The 18,753-nt window shown below is 31.9% G+C and overlaps 1 protein-coding gene across 1 annotated transcript in view; it reads right to left on the reverse strand.

Moving 5' to 3' along the window:
- Positions 1-18,753, reverse strand: part of LOC145249768 (RAD50-interacting protein 1-like) — a 70,015-nt gene that overhangs the window by 12,375 nt on the left and 38,887 nt on the right. Inside the window, exons 7-12 of the mRNA XM_080111692.1 lie at positions 13,460-13,685; positions 10,443-10,580; positions 7,805-8,004; positions 4,878-5,030; positions 3,317-3,483; positions 314-500 (exon numbers count right to left, since the gene is read on the reverse strand). Coding sequence (XP_079967818.1) covers positions 314-500; positions 3,317-3,483; positions 4,878-5,030; positions 7,805-8,004; positions 10,443-10,580; positions 13,460-13,685 — 1,071 coding nt within the window. The remainder of the gene's footprint in view (positions 1-313; positions 501-3,316; positions 3,484-4,877; positions 5,031-7,804; positions 8,005-10,442; positions 10,581-13,459; positions 13,686-18,753) is intronic.

The following is an 18,753-nucleotide window of genomic DNA, read 5'->3' on the forward strand; positions in this document are numbered from 1 at the left end:
ATAAAAAGAGTTCTGTTCTTTGTGTTACGTTCTTAGAGTGATCTCCCTTGCTAGTTTTGGATTATTGCATGCTGCTACACTTCATCTTTTCTGTCCTCGGTCACTGGAAGAGAAATCCTTCCTGACAAACAATTATTTTGTTCCTATCCACAGTGCCCCTTTTTGGGGAGCTGGATTTTCCCTACATTAAAAACCGACCTTTACACGTTCTACTGTTCAAGTGTCTATGATTAGTTACGTGGAGAGCAAACTAACATAACAAACAAGGTCTTTTAAAAATGTGTGAACACATATAAAAGCGTTAAAATCTTACCTCATCCAAAATAAACTTGTTGAGTTTGTCAGCAAGTCTCTGCCAAAAATGGGTAAAGAGTGGTTTGCTGATAAGACCCTGAACATGTTGGAGATGACTTTTTAAAACCAAAAACATTTCGCATGCAGACGTAGATAAACCTTGAACTCCGCCTTGGATATCTTCTTGCGATGGTAATGTGATCCATCTGAGTGGGATAAAAGATAATGCAACAATCATTCACGGCTTGAAAGCAACAGAAGAATACATTTACAAAGCTTTGTTTTTAATTTTATTAGATTGGAACAAACATCCAATAATCTATACAATGTGGAGGGGAAATGGAACTATATAGTTAGAAGTTAGTATGCAGGACATTGACAAAAATAGGTATAGTGGAAGTAGCAAGGGCGTGTGCTTTAAAAAACAACAAATAATGAACTAGCTGTGTCCAAATGAATTTGACTAAAATGATCAAAAAGAATGAAGAATGGAAAAGAATTTAGTAGAAAATGAGGCACAGAACAAACTTAAAAGTAACTTTGACTTTTTTCATGTCCTTCACAACTGCATATTTACTTAAGCTCATTGGCTGTTGACTACTGATGTGTTATTAAAAAAAGATCAAAGATTGTCAGAAGACAATTTTGGGGGCAATGTTGGCATATGTAGCTAATAGCTTTCAAGGAGATGATCAAGTGTGTTTGGAGTCAGGTCGTGTTGCTGTCTGAACCGATATGATGTGAAATCTGAAATCGGCAATGAGGATAGTGCATCACAGAAGATTTTCCTTGAGACATCTGAAGATTATATCTTATGATCTTATGATTAATGAAGAGTTTTTTTTCTCCCCTGTCCCAGAATTTCTTCCATCTTCTAATATATAAAGTAAAATCAGCCCCTTTTTTTATTTATGTCATCGATAGTTTTCTTCCTACAAAATATTTGATTATGAGTCATCAGTTCGTATGGTGGATTGTTGCAGCATGTTAACAATAAAATATAATTCGATTTAATTCACTTCACAAAGTACATTGACCTAGTTGGAATTATTTTCATATGAATGCCTTCTTAAAAAAGGGGTGTAACTCTGTATCCATCAATACATAGTTACGTCTACTTAGAAATATACCCGTAACTGTTTAATGTTTATGTTCAAAGCTCAAAATGTAAGGGAGATAACTCATTTTTTACCTTCAACAGACATTGGTGCATAATTGAAGTTCCAGCAGATTTCATATTTTGGGACCTCCATGACACTATGTACCCTTCCAACATGTTCATTATATCACCAAATTTCATTAATAACATCCACAAAATGACATTTCTTAAATTTGCTTCAGTGATGTTAACTTGATTTTTAATTGACTATAGTCAAGAGCAACCCAAAGGCTCCCTTTTCATTGGTTACTACACAGAGATGTAGAGGAAGACCCCACTTATTTTCCTAAATTGTTTCACTTACCCTTGATCCTTACCTTATTTATAAGGCCGAGAGACATCAAATATGTTTTGATTCTTTGGTATGACTTGACCAAAATTTGAACACTGACCATCTGGCCCATTAACAAACATTCTAACCATTATGCCAAATATGTAACTTATTTTATTTATCCAGGTAGGTTAAAAGATCTCTCAATATGAATGTCGGATAATTCCTATAAATTTGTGCATTCATTCTTTTTGCGGACAGTTATCCTCATCTGCATAGTTGTTGTTTCACCACATTTTGGCCAATTTATTGTCTGGTCTTCAAGTGATTAACCGCAACAGTATAGGAATGCGGAGTCTTGTAACTTATCCCCAGTAATTACTGCCTTCCATAGTTGTTGGGGTCTCACAGCATTCTGGCCAACTAATCCTCTGGCCTGCTTTGGTAGGATTGAAACAGCTATCTTCAGACAATGCTCATTTGGAAACGTAAACTCAATGCCTCTATCCATTGTGCCATGGGCCCTGAAGGCCAGAGGGTGAGTTGGCGAAAATGTAGCGAAACAATTATGAAGATGAGGATGATAACAGTCCATAAAAAGAATGAATGCACAAATTATGTAGCCTCGTCACAAAGAATTAAAAAAAAAAAAAAAAAACAAATAATAATATTAATAATTCCTATAAACTTTTGATTTAGAAACTAGAACTATACTCTAACTTGAAACAATTTATGTGCCATGGTACTGAATCTACACATAACAATGAACTCTTCAACTACAAATATCAGAAGAATGTCTTTTGGCATTATGCACTAGCTATGCACACTTGGCAGTTAGAATGACATAATTTTCTGGATTTGTTGTAATTGTATTGCTTTATAATATATTTTGTCCCCATTAAATACAGAGTTGCGTTTTTCTTCTGGAGCCTTACCGGTCCACAAAAAAAAGTGAACAAACATCTTAGTTATATACTATGTTCTACAATGATGATCTTGCCTCTTCTGTGAAGGAATTCTTATATGGTTGTACAATCACATTCATGATCCAGTCTGCTACAGTGAGAGTATCGATGAGAGATTTAGTTTTAGTGTTATACCCCTTTAGATATCTCTTGTTCTGCTGATAATTTGGTCTATTTGAGATATTTGTTACTCTTGTTTTTTTCTATTCCTTTCTGTTGTGGTGGCAACCACTTATTTGCATATGCGAATAACATAACACTATAAATGGCAAGCCTAGGTTGGCCTTGGTGTGTCTTACTCAAATGCCACCAGAAGTGACGCCGAAGAGATATCTCTTGTTCTGCTGATAATTTGGTCTATTTGAGATATTTGTTACTCTTGTTTTTTTCTATTCCTTTCCCATCAGGCAAATTTGATTTATTGAACTTTTCACAATTACATCCCACCTTTGTCCTTCCCAAGGTCACTTAATATATAACACAAGATCTTCCAGCTAGATTAGATACAAATTTCACTTCTTTATACAGATATTCAGCTGAGATGGAATTCGTAATAGACATCTTTTATATACACATGCATACACACACATTAACATTAAAACAAGCATAGAGAACATGATTACTTACCGATCTTTCCGATAAGGTTGACTTCTGGCTTTTACATCAATAAATACATAATTAATGATTGTCTTCAGCATATCATTCTTGAGACGGTCAAACAAATCGATCATACAATCAAATACGGTTTCTTCCAAGGAAATTAATAATCGGGATTCCATCATTGCATCGAGAACCTTCAAAAAGAAATTATGAACTAATAATGTATTTAAATAAACTAATAACCATAAATATATATTAAAATTTTATTTAAATCTCATATAAAATATATATATAAAGATTTAAATATATATGAAATATATATTAAAATTTTATTTAAATCTCATATGAAATATATATATAAAGATTTAAATATATATGAAATATATATTAAAATTTTATTTAAATCTCATATGAAATATATATATAAAGATTTAAATATATATGAAATATATATTAAAATTTTATTTAAATCTCATATGAAATATATATATAAAGATTTAAACATATATGAAATATATATTAAAATTTTATTTAAATCTCATATAAAATATATATATATATAAAGATTTAAATATATATTAAAATTTTATTTAAATCTCATATGAAATATATAAAAATTTAAATCTCATATGAAATATATATATATATATAAAGCCCTTTACAAAAAAGATTCAGATGCATTTTATCACATCATGAAATATCTGCATATCATTTTTGTATTTACTTACAGACGCAGCTGTTAGAATAATACACATCTTCTCCATATCTCGCATTCCCTATCATAGACATGTTTCTGAGACATTTCCCACACCAGCAAGATCAACAAGCCTCACTTCTAGATCTATTTCTGACCAGTCTCCTATGATTGTGTAACGAATGCCCATAGCCCACTTGGGAATGCTGATCATGCTGTGATAATAGTAGAAATCGCCCTAAATTCTTGACCCAAAGCTGAAGAGCCATTACTTAAAATGACAAGGTACTATAAGAAGGCTGACTGGGAAGCCATCAGGGATCTCATCAGAGATGTTCCGTGGGGAAATATCTGTGGATCTGATCATGGCAACTCCATTCATTGTGGAAAACTCCAAATTCCACCTCTGGATGTAGCACTAATTGAGAAGCATCTTTGTTGGTTTGATCATGTCAACCGCAATAGTGGGTGGATAAACAGGGCTTGTATCATGGAAGTTGATAGCTTGTCTAGCATTGGCCACTCAAGCAAGACCTGGGCTGCAACAATCAAGGAAAACTTGAAAGCTCGGTAACTTCACAAGGGGGATACCATGGATCAAACTAAATGGCAAACAGACATCCGATCAGCCACCATAAGGCATACATGGAAACCAATCTACAACTGGATAGTCAAACAATGATGGCTCTTTTGCGCAAAATGTGGAGAATGTTGATTTTTGCATTGCCCATCTTTCATTCCTGTAGAGCATAAAACTACAGACATAGGTATTGTATGCTTTACCATAAGTCGTCAGGGTCAGGTGTCTGGTTGTGAGGAGAGGAAGGAGCTCATTGAATTTATTGCATGGCTATACATAACACACATCTGCTGTACTTATCTAGAATGACGTACCTGGTTTGTGTCAATAATTGATCCATCCATTGCAACGCTATAATCGGTGAGAGATTGGACACTGGAAGCCATTGTGGGAGGATCATCTAATCTTTGGTTTATCTCATCTTCTCGATCATATTCGCTCTTGAAGAATTGTAACTGCAGGAAAAACTAGCAAGAAAAGAAACAGAAATAATGTTTAATCATAAATCTTCGATTTGTAATTACTTTTTTTTTTAACAGTCTCTTAGATAAAAACAATGTAATGATGATGGTGTTTATTGCTTAAGCCCCTCGCCCCAATATTTACTTACTGAAATTTTTCAATCCTGCATATGTTAGGAATCCCACAATGAGATATTGAAATATTTCATTCTAGATTGCCTTTTTTTTTTTTTTTTTAATTTTTTTTTTTACAAGTTAATCACCACTTATCAAGGCCCAAAGCCACTCAAGGATAAGGGTTAATGAAAGTAAGGTGATAATGTAGTAATCATTAATAATATACATTGGGTGGAATTCGGATTATTTAAGGGGATAGCTCAACAAGAACTTGTTTATATTGGACTTAAAGGCTACCATATTGTAGTCGGCCAGTAAGCAGTTCAGTGAACAGGTGAAACACTTCCAAATAATTTTCAAATTTTTTCTTTTAATTGTAAAATATGTTTATTCAATAATATTAAAAAAAAATAAATAAAAAAATAAAAAAATTTAATAATTTTTTTTTAAAGAGATATTTAAGTACCAAAAGTATTTATATATATATATATATATATATATCTTAATATTTTTTACCCAGAATGTTAATATGTTCAGATAAATTAAAATTCAGTCATTGTTCATATACCGATAAAGTTTAAGTCAGAATAAGATGACTTAATTTGTAAGCTTCAAAATTACCAGTTTTTATAATTGAGCATTCATATATTATTTTCACAAAATCAAAACAACAAGGATCAGAGTAGGATATGTTGAGTAGGTTCAACTGCAGGGTTTCCTAATGGGGACCCCAAATGTATTCCCTATTGTTCATTAAATAGTGTTTTTCATCGTCTGAAGATGGGCCATTATTGAGAATATTTTCAGATGACATAATACTTGAAATTGTCTGACCAGTCATGAAACAATTGTAATGTATTATGAAAATATACAACTTGTTGCTATCACTCCGATCTTTGTTGTCTTGATTTTGTGAAAATATATTTTCTCTTCTTTTCAATGCTGCTTAAGACAACTTTCAAGAACACTTCGGAAGTTGTAGATGCTGAGTATCAATCAAGTGGAGGGTTATTTAACCAGCAACAGTTCCAGGCCAAAACCAGGACTTCTGTGCAGACTGTTCTTGATCTCCTTTATGCTGATGACTGTGTTCTTGTCACCCACAGTCTTGATGACATGCAGAACATCCTCAATAGCTTCTCTGATGCATGTAAGACCAACCGCCTTACAATTAGCATAACAAAGACTGAACTTATTCACCAGCCAAAACCAAACTCTACACCCTTTTCACAACCAGCGGTATATGTTGATGGTAAAACTTGGAAAACAGCACCTTCTTTTACATACCTCGGATCTGTTGTGTCTGATGATGAAAAGAACATCGAAAGTAGAATTAATAAAGCTAGTGAGGCATTTGGTAGGTTACGACACAGATTCTGGAACAGCCACAATGTCTCTCTAAAAGTGAAGGTGGCAGTCTACAAGTCTGTTGTTCTGCCTACTCTTCTAGATGGTGCCGAAATGTGGACCTTGTATCGCAAGTATATAAATCAGCTTGACTCCTTCCATATGAGATGTCTGCGTTCTATTTGCAATGTTGGATGGCAGGAGCATGTTCCAAATGGTGAATTACTGGAGATGTGAAATCACTGGTATTGAATCATTTTTGATCAGGATACAAATGTGGTAGTCAGGCTATCTTGTGAGAATGGATGACTCAAGAGTTCTTAAGCAACTTTTTTATGGGCAACTGACAGATTCTTGCTGCCCAATAAAGTGTCCCCGGCTTCATTACAAGGCTAAACTAAAAGACAACCTGAAGCATTCTGAAATTTCTCTGAGCTCCTGGGAGAGTGCAACAGGGGATTGCAGCGAATACAGAAGATGTGTTTTCTAGGGACCAGAGAATTTTAACATAACCGCCTTTGTCATAGGGACACTCTTTGTACAAATATGAAGGCAAAGCAGCAGAAAAACATACAAAAAAATTGAATATGCATGCCACTATGGTTTCAAAGCACGAAGCAAAACAGGGTTATCTGTTCACTCAAGAAGCCATCTTTGACTGACAAGCATATGCAGGTTCACCGTCTGTGGAGGAGTGCGCCAGATGTCTGCAGGATTGTAATTATACATGCGGTGTCACAGAGTTTAGGAGATGCTGATAATTGCATACTGAATCCTCATTCATTATCTTCGATGAGAGAATCTACCATATATATAATGATATACATTCCATGAATTTTAGCCTGATGATTCCCTATGGAGAAACCTCCGAGTAGCTTAATTGCCATAAATATATTTTTATAACTTACATATATATTTGGGAAAATATACTTTTTCAATTATATTTCACCCTGAGATATATATATATATATATATATATATATATATATATAAGAGAGAAAGAGTTATCAAATCTTTTATTTCAATAAATAATTGAGTAATAATAAAAAGATAAGGAGATGCAGAGGTAAAAAAAAAAAAATTATTTATATAGTCATTAACGTTTTGTCTTTATTTAAAGACTTCCTGAAGATGAATGGTTTGGAGAAAAATTAATTTTTGAAGAAATAAAGACAAAACGTTGATGAATATGTAAATAATTTTGTTTTTTCAGTTTTCATCACATATACATATTGGCACACACAAATAATAAAGAGATTGCATTGAATTCATGAATGCTATTAAGATAGACAATTGTTTTTGTTTAATAAACTTACAACCAGTTCGCTCCACTCTCGTAGAACTTCCACAATGTAATAGGCCGTGTTTAGAATAGAACAGTAATGTGGTCCAAGCACATTTTGGGCTTCTTGTTTCATCACTTGCACCAAACGTGTCCGAAAATCTTCCAAAAGTTCTTGTTGAAGAGCAAGGAAACGTAATTTGTGTTGTGGCTGAGGCAGGTGCTTGTAACGATCTAAAATAAAATAAAATAAAATTTCTCTATATAAAAAACTCAATGTCTGTGTGTATGTGTGTTCCCTATTCTAACATAAAATGTACCATTAAAAACAATATCAGTATTCTTAGATTTTTTATGTGCAGCCACTAAGGGTGCCATGAGAGCATAATCCCCTTTAAAACTTTAAATATATCATATTTTTATGAAACTTAATTCATATGTATGAAATTTTCCGGAGAAGAAAATGGAAGTGTCTGTAGATTATTCTCTAAATATCTATGTATCATCCCCTCTAAATGACCCATAGGGAGAGAAACCCTTAAAACTTATATATATATAACTGTACAGAAGGTCAGAAAAACATTGGTACCGTCGGTTTCAAGCCTAACATAAGGGGGGGGCCAGTTATGTTAGGCTTGAAACCGATGGTACCAAATGTTTTTTTTACCTTCTGTACAGTTTCAAATAAATAAATATTAAGTTCTTATATTGAAATTTTTTTTTTTGTAATCGAGCACTTTGATGGAATTCTTTCCCAAAAATAGTGACTATATATATATATATATATAATTTTTTTTTGTTTTTCTCCGCTTTAACTTTTTTCAATTATATTAAGAGACAAAATGATAGGAGAGGTGGAACAGTAAAAACAAAGAATTTTTTTTTTTTTTTTTTTTTTTTAAAAGAGAGTCATCACTTATCAAGGCTCGAAGGCCATTCGAGGATAAGGGATAATAAGTGTATGGTAGTCATCAAAACAACAATGTAGTAATTGTTAGTAATGGGCATTTGGTATGATTTGATTATTTAAGGAGATGGCTCAGCAAGAACTTGTTTACATTGGACTTGAAGATGACCATATTGTAGTCAGAATTCCACAGGCAGGCAGTTTTAGGAAAGAAGCTTTGTTCATGGAATCCATGTTTAGATTTAGGTATAGATAGAGAGTAGGGGAAATTGTTGATAGTGGTTTTAGCTAGATGAGCATTATGAGCAATATAAAAAAAAAAGTACATAGTAGTGATCCTTATCCAATCTCAAGCAACGTTGGATTTTCCTGCTCGTAAACAATAAAATCAAACATAAAATGTTTTTTATAGCCACACTGCCATGGAAAAAAAAAGTTATTTTATTTTATTTTTTTAAATTTATCGTCTCTAAGGGTGAATATTTCTTTAATTTTCTTATTTTGTTTTAGCTGGGAATGGAGCATTCACTATTTCATACATTTCAACCGATAGATATTTTTATCATTCTAACGGTCTCTTTAAGTGCAATTGTTTGTATCTCTCTTGCACTTGGTTCATTGGATATATTTGCCAGGTAGTTTTTGAAATTCTTTTTCATCAGTCCAATTGCTAATTACTGAAATGATAGAAATCTTCCCAAGATTCCAGTTTCTTTTCATGCTGTACATAAGACCTTGGTATTTCGTTATTTTTTCCATAAAAGCTGAGGCTGTGTTTAATCCAGCATTATTGAGACACTAACTTCTAAGATTGCCTCTTCTTCCTTGTCCCATATCACAATATTAGGTTTAATAGCTTAATTTTCATAGTTGTAGGAATTACTTCAATATTGTTGCATTTTATGACATAATAACTGTCATTGTGTCATATGCTGAATCTGCATGTATAATAATTTCTATTTAACCTAACTGTAACCTAACCCTGACAGATATTACCATTTCTCTGGGTCAGAATAGACCTGGTAGTGGTGGTTAAGGTTAGGGTGACTCCACACTTTTTTTCACACAATATTATGCTTATATTTGCAGAAATCGTTAGTAGTGGAAATTTGGTATAATTGGATTATTTAAGAAGACAGCTCAGCAAGAACTTGTTTACACATTAGACTTGAACACAACCATATTGTAGTCAGCTGGAAAGCAGGCCAGCAGAACAGAATTCCATAGGCAGGCAATTCTAGGAAAGAAGTTTCGTTCATGGAATTCATGTTTAGATTTAGGCACTGATAGAAAGTGGGAAAAATTGTTGATATAGTATTAGATATTGGCCAGGCAATGCTGAAAGATGTGCTGGTCGACGATTTGTTATTATGATTGTTATTAATATTTACAGATAAAATTATGCTAAAATGTTTTAATAGATCTGAGAATTTAACTCGAAGTCATGCTGACCTTTGATTGCCTCTTCCTCACCTCTGGCATTGGAGAATTAAAATTAAAATCTCAACAAAAAAAAAAAAAAAAAAATTTTTTAATATAGTTCTTTTTTATGAATATCCAGATTCCAATTAATTAAAAAAATTATCATGAGAAACAGCAATAACAGAGGAATTTCAAATTTCTTCACCATACAGTTTACATAATCCTAACCTGATGATGTAGTAACTCTCACATCCAATCCATTTATCAACAAAACCCAACAGTACATATTGAGAATAAATTCAAGACTCAAAAATCAGAAGCTGATGAAGAAATAGTTTGTTACCTGTTATTGTTAACATGAGGGTCATGAAGCTTTCCCCACATTCGGGAACTTTTAGTTCATCAACGTCAGCAATATCTCGATAGTGTGATTGCCAGGCGGTGGGTGACGACATCATTGCATCCACTTTTTTCATGGCATCTAAAACAAAAACAACGATTTTATGAAGAAGGGAGTTGATACCAACATCACCTTTTATATTTATATATAAAGAATATACATAAGAAATAAACAAAATAGAAAAGAAAATGCAGTTCTTAAAAGGAGAATTTTTGTTACAAATTTGTTGAGAAATTTTTTTCAAACTTTCAAAAATTTTATTTGAAGCATTTTATCTTCAAAATGTTTTGCTCTCTGATAAGAATATTGTCTTTGAAAAGTCCGAATTTAAGGCTGAATTAACTTAGTTGAACATTTAAGAGAAAATAAACAAATGGTAATTTTTTAATATTTTAAGTTTGTTTCTTTATATATATATATATATATATATATATATATATAAATTCCCGTTCACATACACCTTTCAGAATAAAGCTAGAACCCAGAACTAGATAGAATCGAGCAATTGCATCGACAATGGACAACGCCAGACCCAAAGTGGGTTTCGATGTACTGCATCTCATCAGTGACGTGCTCCGACATAGGCGCGAACCCAGGTCGTCGCACTCATGAAGTGTGCAATACTGACGACCTAACGAAATCGGCCAAGGCGCAATCTATTGACTATGCCTCGATTTTTTAAATTCTTATATTTTCATCCAGTTCTACATTCTACGATGTGACGAGCAACGCGTCAAATACAACTAAGATAGTTACTGCTGGTATGCAGGCGGTAGATATCACATCTTACAAACTTAACTGAAATTAGCCGACTCCCCAGACACGATTACGGAACAACCTTATTTGTTGAGGGACATCACGTCCCTACGAAGGATGACCCGCTTTTTTCTACATATATTAGATATACGGCGTTGTCCGTTGTCGATGCAATTGCTCGATTCTATCTAGTTCTGGGTTCTAGCTTTATTCTGAAAGGTGTATGTGAACGGGAATTTATATATCTATCTATAATCTCCTCTTAATGTCTAATATATATATATATATATATATATTCCTGAATTTCAATTTTATTAATGCTCTATTTACAATATTGAGGAATTTTTATGTTATTCTTAGATTGTATCCTTGAGGATATCCTTAAAAATATAATTATAATTTTTTATATTTTTTCAATTATATATGTATGTTAGATAACTTGTTGAAAAAAAAAAAAAGAAAAAAAAAGAGATTTGAACTAAATTTTCATGATGGTGCTTCGAAAATATTTAAAGAAAGAACTACTTCGAATTAAGCTTAATCCCATACAATTCTTAAAGATAAGCATAAAATTTCAATGCAATTATGTAACTAGTAATGGATATATGTGCTTACATAAATATTAACTAAACTATATTTGCTTAAATGAATCTGGCATTATGTTGTAAACAAAAAACATTTCAGACAAGGGGTCATGAAGGGTTCAAATTTTTAACCTTTTTTGTATAAGTTAAAATTTGTGAAAAAAGATGGCACAATTCTCAAAGATTTAGCAGAAGTGTCCGAACTGAAAATGTGTTTAAAATGGTCTAACAAAATGAGAATAATTAATTTGATGGAAGTTTCAATTCAGGTCTAGTCTAATGAGAATATTATTAAGCAATGGGCTTAAAAATAATTGACTGTATTGTTTTTTTCTATTCCTCCCCTTTTTGACCTGGATGACCTTGGTTGAATAAATCATTCATTTTCAAAGATTATATTGTCAAATTAATTGAATAATTATATTAAGAAAGCATATTAGGTGGCTTTTAATTGCAACTAACAGAGCTGACTTCAGTCCTCAGAGAATACAATATGCATGCACATATGACAACCCGGCATATAGTATGATTTTAAAATGATTAATTAAATAAATTAGAAAAGTAAACTGTTTTATTGGCCATCTGTGTGTTGTACATGTAATGCCTAGGAAAATGATTTTCAAGAAAAAAAGTCTCAATTTAGATGTTTTCATCCTTTGTGAAATGTCTTATACTACAATAATCAGTTTACCTTCTTTTTTAAATTACCAGAATTAAATTAAAGATAAGTAGCCACACAGTATGCTGGTCCAACGTTATTGTTTGATTCCAACACTAGTTGCAGTGTCAATTTGATCTCAGTCAGTGCTAGATGAAGGAATTCTTTCTCCAAATAAAATTATAACTCCAATTTAAAACAAACAAGTAACAAAGGTTAATTGGGGAGGAGGGGGGTTACAATGATACTTATTTTCTTCAACTAAACAATAGATTTGCAATTGAAAATTCTTAGCCTGACCAAATCAAAACACAAGTCCAAACAAAAACAAACAAACCATCTGTTTCAAAAACCCACGTCAAAAACCAACTGACTATCAGACTTTAAGCTATTCTGGAACTTTGTGAGAGACCACTCAGTTATCTACATGAAAATATTAGCCATATTCTAAAAATCATATAAATTGATCAAGTAATTTTTATAAAGAAAATCATTTTTAAGTGATTAATGGAAATTCATAGGCATTACAATATAAATTTTGCAAGTTTAACTTATTGCCGAGTTATTTCCCTTTATTTGAGACTTTTCAAAATGGCAGGCAAAACAGTTATTCCTCAGTTATTCATAACATTTGATTTTTTTTATGCAAAAATAAAACTACCTAATCAAATTATGTGATTTTTGGAATATGATATTTTTGTTTCATCAAGGGTACATACATCATTGCAGATTTTTCTTTATTTTTGTTTTTTTTTAATACAGAGGCAATTCTGGACAAGGACCGAATTTTGTTAAGCATATGGTGAAGCTCTCCGACGTATGCATATAACCTAAACAGAAACTAAATACACTAGAATTTGAATCTCTTTCGCCAATTCTATTGAAACCATCTGATGCTATTGCGAACGACAAACATATTTTTCTTGCATTTTCGCCAGCTTTAAATCAAGAGAATTATTTACATTTTTTTTCCACAACCAGCCATTTGTCGAAGACCTCCTCTTGAGACAGTATGTGTAATGCTCCAGGTTGGTGTGGAGGGTAACCATAATTCTGCCGCAACTCTCGGTCAAACAGCAGCGCTTCATCAATCAAATGTGTAAACAAATGTTCGTCATACATTATCTCCGGGAGATCAGCCGTCATCTTCTCCAGGACCAATTCAACCAAGCCTCGCATTAATTCCACCTAAAAAAGTTTTAGAAAAACAAAGTTTATAAGAAGTTTGATCACATTTTTTTAAAACATTTTATCAGGTTAATATTTGAAAATATTTGAAAACCCCTATATAAAAAAAAAAAAAAAAAAAAAAAAAAAAAAGTTTATGAAATTTTTTATTAAATGATTAAAATCATTTTTTTCTGTAAATTTTTTCTGGGAATTTTGGTGTAATACACCTTTTCCAAAAAATATTGATTATTTAGTTTTTTTCCTTTTTTTTTTCTTAATTTTTCTGGTAGTATTAGCTCTGAGTGATCAGCCCCTCATGGAGAGAGAAAGGATATCGTTGGTCATGTTGACAGTGGTTGTAAGTCTGAAGTTGGTATGTATGCGTGTGGTTTGGCACAATCTTTTAAAACATTTTGTAAAGTTAATATTTAAAAATATTTGAAAATCCAAAAATGTTATGAAATATTTTATTAAATGACTGAAATCATTTTTTTAGTCTGAGAAACAATTAAAAAGAACAAACAAAAAAAAAAAAAATGATTTTACTCATTTAATAAAATATTTCGTAACATTTTTTGCATCAGTTGAAACATTGTAAAAATATCACCCAACAGTAGTTCAAATAATCTGGAAAAAAAAAAAAGAAAAAAAAAAAGAAACTGATGCTGTTAAAGTGGGTATAATTGATAGAAGTGATCAACCGGCAATGTTCTCAGGTCAAGACAAGAGACCAAGAGAAGGTTGTGGGGTGAACCAGAATTATTTATGAAAGCGTGCAACAAGTTCAGTTTAAGGTTTGATGGTCAAGGTTATTTATAAAATTCTCCCGCATCTTCAGCATTTTATTTATGTTTGAGAGCACCCAGGAAACAAAAAAAAAAAAAAAAAAAAAAAAAAAAAAAACACGTATCAAAATTAAATATTAAAGAAAATACTTACTTTAATTGGATTTTAAAAATATTTTAAAACATTAGGTTTCAGTTTTTTTTTTTTGTTTTCTTTTTAAGCTACCCCACCACCATAAGCTGTATTTTTTGGAGAACTTATAACATTTTCTCCACCAAATATTTGGCACTTGTAGAGTTTAATCAAGACATTAAAAAATGAAAATATCGAAAAAAAGGTTATATTGTACGTATCCGTTTTGGACTGAAGATCTCCGAAATTGAGTAGTTTTTGTTTTTATTTTACAGCGGAAAAACATGTTTTTATGAGAGCGCGTTGAAGTCAGCCATTGTGGAAATTTTTAACATGCCATGGGGAGATAACTCCATGTAAAGCGCCGACACTCCCTCCCCATCTTTATTACTAGCTTTTCTTCCTAAAAATCAAACCTTTTGCTCGGTATCATAAATTGATCTTTCGCTGTAAAAAAAATAAACTACTTGATAAAATTGAGTGAAATGTTTTTTTCGGAGAACTTCGTTCCATAACGGATATGTACAATATAATCTTTTTTTTTTTGATATTTTCATTTTTTAATGTCTTGATTAAACTGTACAAGTACCAAATATTTTATTCAGATATAAAAACCAATAGATGTTTCAATAGTTTATGCAACAATTTTCTTTCTGATTTTACCAAGTTATTAATAATGGTATTTATTTATAGTTAACAATTTTTTTGAAAATTCCAGGAAATATTAACTACTCCATTCCAGTTAACAAAACTGAACACCAAAATGGCAGATATTTAAAAAAAAAAAAAAAAAAAAATTTTGAAAAGTATATGGAGCTTTTGTATAAAATATGAAAAGGTGTCTTGTAAATGTCATGCTTTTTATATTCATCGTAAAAAAAAAAATATTTCTATATTATTTTATTCCTTTTTGTTAATCTCCAAGAGTCTTGTATCAAAAAAATGTCCGCTTTAACACTTCAGGGTCCTTAAAATTTAACATGACCAAATTCTTAACATTGGATAACATCTTTTGATACAGTTTGTTCATTTAAATAATTTTAATATACTTTTTAATTATGGTAAAACTCCACCTATAAGAAGTGAGACCCCATAAATAAATTCAAAAATGTGTTTTATGTAATATATTTTACTTTCAAATTTTTAAATAAACTTTAAAATCAAAAGTATGAAACTTCAAATTTGAAACTGTCCATATTTTACACTTCTTTATAATAAAACTATGAAAAAATAATTCATGTTTCTGAATTTTTGAGATGGAGATTGATTATTCATATTATTTGTATTCCTCAAACTACTGTTCTCATCTTGATTGTCATTTTCACAACATTTGTCAATGTAACCTCCGACCTTCTTCAGGTGTATCTTGTTGAACTCGGGAATCTTTCTGTTGAACTCAAGAATCTGTACAGAATTTCAAACGAAATTCTTATTTAATCCATGAAGGTAGCATGTTCTCATTCCATCAGCTATGACTGGGTAGAAATCCTAAATAATTTGCAATTGTATTTTGAATGTCACTTGCACTGAGGATTAAACCTTCAACCTCCAGAGAAGTAACTGAACTGAACTTGTTTACCAAATACTTTATTCACTATGCAGATAATTCTAGTATGAATTTTTAAAACCTATTTTGTTTCTATATGTACAATCTTAACACATATCATTACCTTATCACTTTTTTTTTTTTTTACTATTTTGCGAAAATAATACTCAAGATGAGAACACTAGTCTGAAGAATGCTAATAATATGAAATAATGATTTCTATTTTTAGCTTTGCTTTATTCCATCATTTTAAAGAAAATTGTTCCATAATTTAAAAAAAAAACATTTTCACAAGAAATAAAATATTAAAATTTACTCAAAAGTCTGAATCTCATGTTAATGGATTTCATCCTTTTTTGCTCTTTAGGTATGAACCCATACCATGTCAACACAGAAAGCAAACTAAAATAAGGAGAATAAAGAATTAAAATGGAATGCAGATTTACAGGGCCACATGAACTGCACTGGCAGCGTTTTTTGGTCAGAAGTTCTGATCAAGTGCAGAAATATTTATGTCAGAGTAAAACCATGTAGATAGTTTTAGAAAAGATTAATCCAACCAAATTCTTCCTAAAACAGATGAAGTTACACCAAACATAAGATGCTAAAAACTCATGATACAATAAGTCTAAGAAGAGTAAGAGTGACAGTAGAGAAAAACACCCAAGACCAGAAGGATAAAATGACATACAAGTTTTAGATTCCAAGACTCTGATGGCACCACAAGGCAAAGGAAGGTCTCCCAAACCCAAAGGTAATCCAGCTCGCACTTTGAAAAAAATATGGAGGTTTAATATCAATGATTGGGTGATAGTAAAATGGATTTCTATAGAAATGTTGAAGAATTGAGAATTTAAGATAGGCACTGCAAGATGCTCTTCAGGCGAAACAAAGATTTAGAGTCATAAGAAAAATGGTATTGCATTTCTGAATTTTAAAGATGAGGATTGATAATTTGAATTATTTTGATTATTCAGACTACTGTTCTCATCTTGAGTGTTATTCACACAATGTTTCAGCCAATGTAACTTCCAATTTTCTTCAGGTGTATTTGGTCAAACTTGGGAGTCTGTACATCATTTAAAACAAAACTCATTTATTAAACCACTGGAGTAGCATGCTCCAGGTAGAAATCTTAAGTAATTCATAATTAGTCATGGCTAACAGAACAAGTACATGCTACCCTTGTAGATTAAATAAAGAGTTCTGTTCGAAATGATGTACAGATTTCAGAATTTGACAAGATACACCTGAAAAAGGTAAGTTAGATCAGCCCAAATATTGTGAGAATAACACTCAAGATGAGAACAGTAGTCCGAATAAGACAAATAATACAAAGAAAAATGATGTTCAGCACTTGTTTTTAGTGATATAACCCGCCACTATTTAGCATAATACAAAGCTTTTAGTAAGTAAACTATTGAAGCAATGTCTAGTGGTGGATAATATTTATATAAAAAAGCATTGAAATATCACTTTTAGTAGCACCTGTCCCATGACTAAGTAGTTAAAATCTGACTATCAATTAGATGATCACAGATTCGATCTTGACTTGTGATGAGTGCTAGTCTAGCCACACTAAAGAGCTGTGATGCAGCAAAACAATTTTTTGGTGTATAACTATATGTTCCTCTTCTTTTGTAATCTCCCACCTCCAAAAAGTCAGAAAATAAGTCATGTTTATTTTCAGATAATTTAGTTTGAAGGTTAACACAAACTACAGGTTTTAGGATGGTTCCAGAATCAGGTAGTTGAGTAGGATGTGGTTGGGAGTCTGTGAGCTGGCAATGCTACATTTTGTTTATGATAAATTTCATAGATAATATTGCATATCTATAAATAGGTTTATGACATTAAAAATATCAAGGCTATGTTTTCCAGAAGTCGAGGATGCTATAGACAGTCCCTTCTCACATACGGAGTGTTCAAGACAAATGTGGGAAAGCATAAAATTGCTTTATATCTTACTGACTCAAATTCATGGATCTGTAGCAGACAGGATTGCAACAAACATAAGTAGGAGCGAATTCTCGTAGCTGGAGATTTTGAATACACTACCTTTCTGGCTTGTCCAATCAAAAGCGAGCTCTCAGTCACATGGCCGAGTTTATAAAAGATTAAATTGGTAATACACTCTTTTTTCCTAGATCTTGGATTGACAACTTCACATGGAATGAATCTGTCCTCAACTTCTCTTGAGACTCAATAGAACTTATCTAGCGTTTGGGATTCAATTAAGATGTGAATACAAATAAGCCAATATGGCTATCTCCACACACAGACTTCAATGCGGTACACGCATATAAACTCTCTTTCTCATCCTACAGTACTGTCTCTGATCTTTTATGATGCACATTTCTACTATTAACTTTAAGGAGACAAATAAAACATCATGGCTATGAACTACAACTTAAACACACACAAAAAAACAAAAAAACTCTTTCTCTTTCAACAGGCCTGTTTAATCTAATCTATGTCTCCGCACAGGAATACTTTCCACAACTAACCGTTTCTCTATACAAGTTACTAATGAAGATCAATAAAGCTGTTTTTAAATGTTAGAATGAGACTTCTTTTCTTGTCTTCATTTCTACAGATCCGCCATTTTATAAATTATAAAAC

Source organism: Euprymna scolopes, chromosome 28 (assembly GCF_053919585.1).
Source record: "Euprymna scolopes isolate OS-2025 chromosome 28, ASM5391958v1, whole genome shotgun sequence".
Lineage (NCBI taxonomy): Eukaryota > Metazoa > Mollusca > Cephalopoda > Sepiida > Sepiolidae > Euprymna > Euprymna scolopes.